Below are 10265 nucleotides of genomic sequence, written 5' to 3'. Positions count from 1 at the left end.
TGCCTCTATCCATTTTGAAACATAATCTACTGCGACTAATATGTACAAGAAACCAAATGATGGAGGAAATGGACCCATGAAATCTATACCCCAACAGTCAAAGATCTCAAGACAAGAATAGGATTTAAAGGCATCATGTGATGTTTTGAAATAGATCCCAACTTTTGACAGTTTTCACAAGACTTGCAGAATATATGTGAGTCCTTGAACATGGTGGGCCAGTAAAATCTACTTTGTAAGATTTTTGTGTTGTCTTTCTTGATGAGAAATGGCCCTCACATATCTTAGAATGACAAAATTTAATGACACTACTTACCTCATTATTAGGAATGCATCTTCGAAATATTTGATCAGGACAATATTTGAATAAATATAGGTCATCCCAATAAAAGTTCTTCACTTCGTTCAAGAATTTTCTTTTATCTTGGATACTTTAATAAGCTGGCAATTGTCCTGAAACAAGAAAATTGACAATATTAACAAACCAAGGCATTATAGAGACATAAAGTAAAGATTCATCTGTAAAGTAGTCATCGATTGGTATGATGTCAGTTTTCAAATCTATTATCAATCTTGACAAATTATCTACGATAATATTTTCAGTGTCTTTTTTATCTTTGATTATGATATCAAATTCTTAAAGTAACAAAATCCACCGTACCAATCTAGCCTTAGAATCTTTCTTAGAAAGAAGATATTTCAATACTGCATGATCACTATAAACAACAACAGGTGAGCCAGCAAGATAAGACTTGAATATTTCATATGCAAATACTACTGCAAGTAATTCTTTTTCAGTGGTGGTGTAATTCATTTGATCACTATTTAAAGTTTTACTTGCATAGTAAATCACATAAGATTTCTTATCTTTTCTTTATCCCAAAACAGCACCTACGATATAATCATTAGCATCACACATTATTTTAAAAGGTAATGACCAATCAGGAGGTTGAATGACAAGAGCACAAGTAAGCAAGTTTTTAAGTTTAACAAAGGCTTTTTCTCAATGTTCAGTGCATTCAAAAATATTATCCTTTGTTAGAAGGTTACTTAAGGGCTTAGATATTACACTAAAATCTTTGATGAACCTTCTAAAAAAATCAGCATGTCCTAAGAATGATCTAACATCTTTAATAGATTTTGGTGTTGACAAGTTAATAATTAACTTGATTTTAGATTTGTCAGCCTCAATTTCTTTTGATGAAACAATGTGACCAAGTACAATGTCGTTTATACCATAAAATGACATTTTTCCCAATTCAGTACAAGATTCTTCTCTTCACACCTGTTCAAAACCCTTTCTAAGTTAGTCAAACAATCATCAAATGAATCGCTAAAAACAGAAAAATCATCCATAAAAATCTCAAGAAAATGTTCAACCATATCACTAAATATATTGAGCATGCATATTTGAAACGTGGCAGGTGCATTACATAATCCAAAAGGCATCCTTCGATATGCAAAAGTACTAAATGGACATGTAAAAGTAGTCTTCTCTTGATCTTCCAATGCAATTTCAATTTGGTTGTAACCTGAATAGCTATTTTAGAAAACAATAAAATTCATGACCTGCAACTCTTTCTAGGATTTGATCCATAAAAGGTAAAGGAAAATGATCTTTTCTAGTAATTGAATTAAGTTTCCTATAGTCAATGCATTGATTTAGTGGACTTTATGGATAGTAGCATTCAAGCATTTAAGCTGAATGAAATGATATTTATGCAATCAGAATTTGTAAAGTGTTCTTTATAAAAGTTGTTGGAAATCATCTTCTTTTTCTACCCACAAAATTTTAAAGCATTTGGATCACTAAAGCTCGAGATATGACTAAAATACTGAGTAGTGCTTCTTGTGGATATGGTGGATAGCCATCAAGCTCTTGTTTGAATGAAATGCCATTATTAATATCAGAATTTGAGCAAGTGGTCTTCATGAAAGTTGTTGAAAATTGTTTTATCTTTCCACCCACCAAATTTAATGTCATTTTAGCTTCTAAAATTGTAGCTATGGGTAAAATTCTTTGCAGTGTTTGGGCTAAATTGCAAGACAGATTCTAACTTTTCTTTTATGGCCAAGCTGTGAATATGAAAATGACATATTTGAATCTTTTACTCTTATGAAAGTTGTAGGCCTATGTCTTAACTTTTCAAAAAAATAAACCAAACATCAATCAAAGGTCCACAACTCTAGATATGATCAAACATCAATCTAGAGTTAATCAATAATTTGATCCAACATCTCTTCTCTAACCTTAGTTATTCCTTTATCTGATACCATAAGATATCTTTAATTTATAGTAAATATTTATCATAAATGCAGACCTATTATATAAATGAAAGGATTGATTGATGAATTGAAGTACTAAAATTGAAAGGACAAAGAAAGGGTGAAGCTTAGAAAAGATATGCTGGTTTAGTCTAAACTAGAATATTGTTCAGTAATTGGATCATAACTGAAGTTGTAGAATTGGTTTTAGGTCTGCTTTATATGGATGGAAAGTTAAGACATAGGCCTAAAACTTTCATGAGGAAGGCAAGACTTAATTTTTCTGTTTGGAAGTCCAAATCTTAGCAACAATGGAGAAGTCAGAATTTGTCCTGTAGCCCAGACACTCTTCAGTGTTTAGCCCATATCTCGAGTTCTAAAAGTCTAAATGACCTTAATTTTTTTTTTGAAAGCTGAGACAATTTTTTAGAACTTTCATAGTAATGTTGGTTCAAATTCTGACGTTATCAATGACGTTTTATTCAGACAAAAAGATAAAAATTATCATTAAGTTAAGAGTTGGTCACCCACTTAACAATTAGTCATCAAATCAATACTTATCAATTTTGGCCTATAAAAGGAAACATTTATCATGCATTTAGGAATTTTGATTTTCAGATCAAGATCATGTTTTTTATATTTTATATTTTTATTTTTATAATGTTTAAGTTTTATTTCATGTTATATTTTCCTTAATCTCTTGTTTATGCTTTTCATTTCCTTTACTATACTTATGTTCTTATGTTGTTTATTTATGCTCCTCTTTTTTATTATATTTAGCTAAGTTTATTATGTCAAGGTGAAAAGGTAAACTAATGGTGTAAGAATAAATATAGTATAAACTCAACATGGACTTTAATATTTGATACTAACATGTTTTATATTTGTTATCTTATTCACTCTTAATACATTGCTTGTTAAATGATTAATCTAAATTTATATTGTATAACACTTGGTACAACAAATACTTGACACTTTTATAGTCCAGCCGTATGGTATAATCAACACTTGTGCTATAAAAGGAACTTGATTTGTTGTTAATATAAGTTATAGTCATGAATACCTGACAATATTTACAAGTATTAGCATTATTTGAATAAGATAACTAATTTAATCATTTTAGTGTTGTTAATATAAGTTATAGTCATGAATACCTGACAATATTTACAAGTATTAGTATTATTTGAATAAGATAACTAATTTAATTATTTTAGTCATTTATAATTCGATTGAAACCTCTTTTGTATGTGGTTTCTAGTTGAGTAATAAAAAGAGTTTGTATTATACTTGTTTAAAATACCATTAGTAGATCCTCTAACTTTGACACTTGTTTTTATCGTTTAATTGTCACATTATTATTACATCTCAAAGTCCTCTTTAACTTATTATTATTGTTGTTCTTGTTGTTGTTATTTATAATTTATACAATTAACCTCCTTATGTTCGATCCCAGTCTTGCCGGGTTATTTATTACTTTAACACTTCCACACTTGAAAGATATTAATCTTTTGATTGTGTCACTAGGTCTAAAACAAACCCATAATCATTGGCTTAGGGTGGGCACATGTCTGACCCATTATAGTTTTTTTTTTCTTTTTTAAGGGATGGATGACATGTCGTCGATCTCTCTAATAAAACAAATAATAAGTAACAAGTCGCCTCCTATCATAGTTTTCACCAACTATTAGTGCTTTAAAAATCAGTTAGTTATCTTTTAGGAATTAAATTTCAACCCAAAAAACATAGAAAACACCTTAGGAACCTTAAAAAAACTCATTTTTTTTATATTAAATCACCATTTAATCAATTAAAAAAAATCAACTTGAGTCAAGATAAAGATAAAATTTTAAAGTATGATCTATTTTTTTAGGTAAGATAAATAGAAAAGAAGAACTAAATGAAACTCCTAAATAAATGGAACCTATTAACTCTTAAAAAAGATCAAGTTTCATTGTTAGAAATTAAATGTTTGTAAACATTTTCTTTCTTTTACGGTGAAACATCATATCTCTCTCTCTCTCTCTCTCTCCCTCTCTCCCCTCTCTTATGCTCGAAAGCCAAAATAAAAGAAAAATAAAGTTTTGAACTTAATCATGTAATTTCAACACTAAAAGCAAAAAAAAATAAAATTAACAAATAAAAAAAGCATAAAGGCATTGGAAAATAATTTCTTTTAAAGGATCTTTAAATATTTCACAAATATAATGTTAGTTCTCTCATTTTCAACCATAATCAAGAAAAAATAGCAAAAAAGGTTTGTGTGATTAGTATAACTATATATAAAAATAGATTAAAATAAATTATAAACTTTATATTCTAAACAACTTAACGATAAAAGATTTAATTGAAAGGATAAAAAAAATTGATAATTGAAGGGAGAAAAAAGAACTAGAATTGATATTTTTTTCATAAAAATAAAAGGAAAACTATCTTTTATTTTCTTCAATTTTGATCCCTCACTTTTTATTCATTGAAAACAACCAAATCTAATTTTTTATCATGAAACTAAACACCAATTCAATAATAGTTATTTCTCAAAATCTTAATAACTATATAAAAAATAAATAAAAATAAAATATCAATTTCAAATTACAATCAACACATCATCAAGTAATTAAATGAAAAAAAATAACAAAGAAAAGAAATAAAAAAAATTATTGCAATTGCAATAAATTGTCTCACAATCAAAATGGACTTCTTTTATTTATTTTAATTTTAATTTAATTTAAATTATTATATAATACGTGGCACACCAGCAGGTCCAATTGGGTGCGTGACGTACAGAACAGAACCAAACAACGTAAATGGAATCTTTTATTTATTTATTTATTTTCATTTTTTTACTTAATTTTAATTTAATTTAATTTAATATATAATACATGGCACATCAGCAGGTCCAATTGGGTGCGTTACGTACAGAACAGAACCAAACAACGTAAATGGATAACACCAAGCCTTTCCATGTACTGTACAACACTCGATAACTTCTCACCAAATTCACTTGCCGTTTTTAGTTTTTAATTTTATTTATTTACACTATAAAGCAGTAGCAACAAAAATGATGAAACTTGGCTCCATATCACTCATCACTCCCTCTCGTTTTCTTTGATCTTCCCCCTCTCTCTCTCGAACGTTTTTTTCTTTTTCTTTTTCTTTTTCTTTTCTTTTTTTTTTCCTTCTTTCTTTCTTTTTTTAATTTCCTTTTTTTTCTTTTAATTTCGAAACCCTAGCTCTTAATTTAATTTTTGATTGGAAGATGATGCAACAGCAGAGGCTAAAACAACAGGCCATGATGCAGTATCTTCATCCTGCTCTCCTAGCTGCTCCTCAGGTTTGTTTTTCTTTTCCTTTTGATTTATTAGGGTTTTTTTTTAGAGCTACTGATTTTTTATGTGATCGAAGGTAAAGCCTTTTCTTTTAGTTCGTTAATACTGATGTTTGTTTTTTTTTTTTTAACTTTTTAGTGCTTGAGGTATATTATTGCTGAAAAAAAAATGGTTTCAGAGTGTGAAAAATATTAATTGAGATGTGCAGTGTCTTCACAAAAAATTATCATATAAATAATTTTAATTTATTGTTTTATCAAATGCTTAAACTGGTATGTTATGTTATTTGGAAGAGGGCTTTAAAATTTTAATTTTTTTTTTCTTATATTTGAGTGAGCTGAGGGCTGGTGGGCGTCTGGTCATGATAAGAGTGTGATTGAATGGAGGAACTAATGAATTTAGCGTCCTTTTTTATAGTGCACATAATAAGCATAGGAATTTAGAATTTAGCTTACTTTTTGGTGTTGACAATTTGATTTTTTAGTCACAAGTGGCCTTTTGGTACTGTAAGGAAGACGTCGGACAACTGAATTGAAACATAATTTATTAGGTGCTGCATTCAGCTTCGGGGATGGTGTTTTTCGAAACATATATATTGAAAGTGCTGTGGAGTGTAGGTTTTTAAATTTTAGGAGTTTTTGTTTTATTTTTTTATTTTATTTTTTGCAGATAGAGCCTATCTTGAGTGGAAATCTGCCTCCTGGCTTTGATTCAAGTACTTGCCGCAGTGTGTGAGTGTTGTAGCCATATATATATATTTTTTTTAGCATACACTCAGTTGTTGATGCTTGGACTGGATAACTTCTACTTGAAAACCTGGCAATTAGAACTTCTATTTCCTTTCTATATGTTCCCTTTTTATGTATCAATCTGTGTGTTAGTGTTACTCTGTGGTCTCAACACACTGGTCAACCTCTGGTCCTGCCTGCACTATGTGACAGGCTTTGTGTTTTTATTTTTTGCCAGATTCTATTTATTCGGTATTTCAATGGTGTATTGGTTATTAATAGGACTTTTGTTTTTCATGGGAAACTGCAGGTATGTAGGAAACATCCACCCACAAGTTACAGATCCCCTTCTTCAAGAGGTTTTCTCAAACACTGGACCTATTGAAGGATGTAAGCTCATTCGGAAAGATAAGGTTAGGCTTAAGTTTCCAGCATAACTTGTTATCAAGCAATATTTGTCCAAAATTTATCTAGTCATTGTTGTTTTTTCTTGTCAATTTTGTTTGATAGTGACTTCTTTGTTTCATTTGCCCCTTGATCTTTTTTTTTGGGTACTGATGTGGTGGCATCCTGTTTCTTTGCAGTCATCCTATGCCTTTGTGGATTACTTCGATCGCAGATCTGCCGCTCTTTCCATTGTGACCCTTAATGGAAGGCATCTGTAAGCTGGAAACAAACTAGGCTGTTTTTGGATTTTATCGTTCCTATTTCTTTATATGTTCTTTGGCTGTTTGCAGGTTTGGGCAGCCTATTAAAGTTAATTGGGCTTATGCTAGTAGTCAGAGAGAGGATACATCAGGTTTATGCATGCATCAGTTATACTATTGTTTCTTAATGTTTTCGGTTTCATTGGCTAGGATATAACTAATGTTATTTTTACCATGCAACATGCAGGTCATTACAATATCTTTGTTGGTGATCTTAGCCCTGAAGTTACAGATGCTACATTGTATGCATGTTTCTCTGCATATCCTAGTTGTTCGTAAGTTCCTTTCTACTCTCAACTTTTTTTATTAAGTTGAATCTGAGACTAATTTGACATGCATACTGGTGCTCGGTTACAGAGATGCAAGGGTTATGTGGGACCAGAAGACTGGTCGTTCTAGGGGATTTGGATTTGTTTCTTTCAGGAATCAGCAGGTATCAAATTTTTTTACTTGAATTTTTCGGCTACTCCCTTTCCTCCATAAATTGTGTTCATTCAATTGGTTTATGCCATAACTTATATTTGTATTTTTATTTTGTTCAGGAGGCTCAAAATGCAATTAATGACTTAAATGGTATGTGTTTCTTTGTCATGATACAGTTCCTTTATATTTGTGCTCTTAATCAGTTTGTATTTTGTTGAGATATATTAGCCCTACATTGCTAGATTAAAGAGTTTTGTGTGCCATTTCTTGGCTGTTTTGTAAACTATAATTAGCAGAATTACTCTATCTCTACTTGCGCATGCATTGGCGTATCTGTTATTGAGCACCTGGTTTGTCTACTCTACTGTCATGAATTACTTTTGAAAATTGGAAAGTTAAGTACTCCTTAGATGTAGAAAATCATTGTTTGCGTGTCAAAGTTTTCCTGTTGGATTCATTTCACTACTATGGAGTTGTATAATGATGTTCTGACTTGATGCTGTTGCAGGAAAGTGGCTTGGGAGCAGACAAATTCGGTGTAATTGGGCCACCAAAGGTGCCAATACTAATGACGACAAGCCAAATACTGATGCCAAAAGTATAGATCTAACAAATGGAACATCAGGTGAGCTATTCTATGAATATTGAATTGAACCTGTGGTTGAATATCAACTTGTAAATTTACTGTCGTGAAGTTCCTCTCAACTTCATTGTTTATATAATTATTTTTTGAAAGCCAAAATTTTAAGCAATTGGCATTTAGCTGAATTGTCTTTTTATTTTTCGGGCCAGATGATTTGTCTGTTTTTGCTAAAGGATTGCTAATTTGGTCTTCAACTTCTCTTCACAATGATTTCCAGTGAAAAAAAGAAAAAAATGGTTTTGTGTGTGGGGTGTACAGAATCTATTGTCTTGTATACATGTTAGATGAATGATTCAGATGCATATCAGTATCCAAACCTGCTATAGAATTCTTTCTTTAGGTTCAGTTTATATGTTAATGTTCTTGCTGGAGGTGTTGTATCATACAAGCTTGAAATGCTGAAGTTACATATGCATCTTCTTACCATGTTATAGCTTAAATGGTTATTTTCTTCTATGTAGAAGATGGTCAGGAAAGGAACAACGATGATGCTCCAGAGAACAACCCTCAGTATACCACAGTTTATGTTGGCAATCTTGCTCCTGAGGCAAGAACTTACCTGTGATTTAATTATTATCCTATTTGATCTTTATGTCGTTGGTATGATGCACTTTTACTATGGATTATCCTTGCTGTCTTTTGAAAAAAGAAGGTTAAATTGTAGGGCGCACACCCTTGCTTGTTTATCAGATTATGATTATATTTCCTATGCTATGTCACATTGCATACCCTTGCTGGGTTTACCATATTATTATTAAACACTGTTATGATACTCACCAACTTGTGAGTTAATTAAAACCTTTTACATGGGATCTTCATTTTTGTTATCATATAAGAGATTCGGATTTGCTTGGATCAATAGATAGTTAATGCAATGAGATGGAGTTGTGTAAGTCTGGTCGAGATCTTATTGTTCCATTTGTGTTTCTATACATGATGTTCCTCCGGACAGAATTTGATCAAAATGCTCTAGGACTGCCTCCTCTGATTGGTGTCTAACAAATGACTTGCAGGTTACTTCTGTTGATCTACATCGGCATTTCCATATGCTTGGTGCTGGAACTATTGAAGATGTGCGGGTGCAACGTGACAAAGGTTTTGGGTTTGTGAGATACAGCACTCATGCTGAAGCGGCTCTGGCTATTCAGATGGGAAATGCTCGAATTATGTATGGAAAACCAATTAAGGTATATTCATATGATGGCTTTTTTTATTGATGTGGGATCTTGTTTTCCCTTTTTGTATGTTTGAGATCTTTTTTGATTAATTAGGTTCTGAATAAGTAGTTTTGATTACTACAGAATGCCAATGCTTGTTTTCCGTTACCTGTATAGCAAGGCATTTTGCTGTCCTTTTTCTTTATTGAACTTCTCTCAGGAAAGAAATTTCATATGTATCCAAAAGTGGCATGCTTAACGCTGTGTTAGTAGCAGTTACGCAGACTTGTTATGCAAATGTTTTGAGCTTGATGTCAAAATGGTTTTTAATCGCATGATATCTTGATGTTGCAGTGTTCATGGGGTAGCAAGCCCACTCTACCCGGGACAAGCTCTACTCCTCTTCCCCCGCCAGCTGCTGGACATATGCCAAGCCTTTCAGCTGCTGAACTTGCAGTTGCAGCCTACGAACAGCAGATGGCATTGAGCAAATACGGTGCACCGGCCCTTATGCATCCACAGGGTCATCATGCCCATAAGCAGGCAGTCATGGGAATGGGTACTGTTGGAAGTAGCCAGGCAATTTATGATGGTGGGTTCCAGAATGCTGCAACAACACAGCAGCTAATGTACTACCACTAATGTTGTATGGAAACTCCCTTATAGCTTGGCAGGGAGAAACAAGTGGTTGAAAAACTTAGAATTGAGTTGCTTAAGATATTTTACTACTACTCTGGAATGTTGCTGTATCATGTTAAATATTTGGCATTGTGGTGAGAACCCTGTTTCAACATTTGATTATTTTTTTTTTTTTGGGTTTTAAATTAATTTTTAAATATATTTAGATTTTTTTTGATGTGTTGGTATTAAAAATTAATTTTAAAAAATAAAAAATATATTATTTTAATGTATTTTTAAATAAAAAATATTTTAAAAAATAATTGATATATAAACAACTTCTATATTGAAAGATAGATAGTAATTTAATTCATTTCAATTTTAATCAATTCAGTACA

At 31.4% G+C, this 10265-nt stretch overlaps 1 protein-coding gene across 2 annotated transcripts; it reads left to right on the top strand.

The window, feature by feature from the left end:
* The first annotated feature begins 5308 nt into the window (after positions 1-5308).
* On the top strand, positions 5309-10045 carry LOC105136348 (oligouridylate-binding protein 1-like). Of its 2 annotated transcripts, none has more exons than XM_011041652.1 (12): positions 5309-5596; positions 6261-6322; positions 6630-6732; positions 6904-6980; positions 7057-7118; positions 7214-7301; positions 7384-7459; positions 7569-7599; positions 7958-8074; positions 8557-8639; positions 9106-9279; positions 9604-10045. In XM_011041652.1, exons 1-12 carry the CDS (start codon positions 5522-5524, stop codon positions 9889-9891), a joined length of 1236 nt encoding a protein of 411 aa, XP_011039954.1. In that variant the 5' UTR covers positions 5309-5521; the 3' UTR covers positions 9892-10045. The 2 variants fall into 2 exon arrangements, with proteins under 2 accessions (XP_011039954.1, XP_011039952.1); XM_011041650.1 differs by having other exon boundaries at positions 5310-5596; positions 8554-8639.
* The last annotated feature ends 220 nt before the right edge of the window (positions 10046-10265 follow it).

Source organism: Populus euphratica, unplaced genomic scaffold (assembly GCF_000495115.2).
Source record: "Populus euphratica unplaced genomic scaffold, PopEup_1.0 scaffold53.1, whole genome shotgun sequence".
In the NCBI taxonomy this organism is placed as follows: domain Eukaryota; kingdom Viridiplantae; phylum Streptophyta; class Magnoliopsida; order Malpighiales; family Salicaceae; genus Populus; species Populus euphratica.
This window is presented reverse-complemented; position numbering and strand designations above follow the sequence as displayed.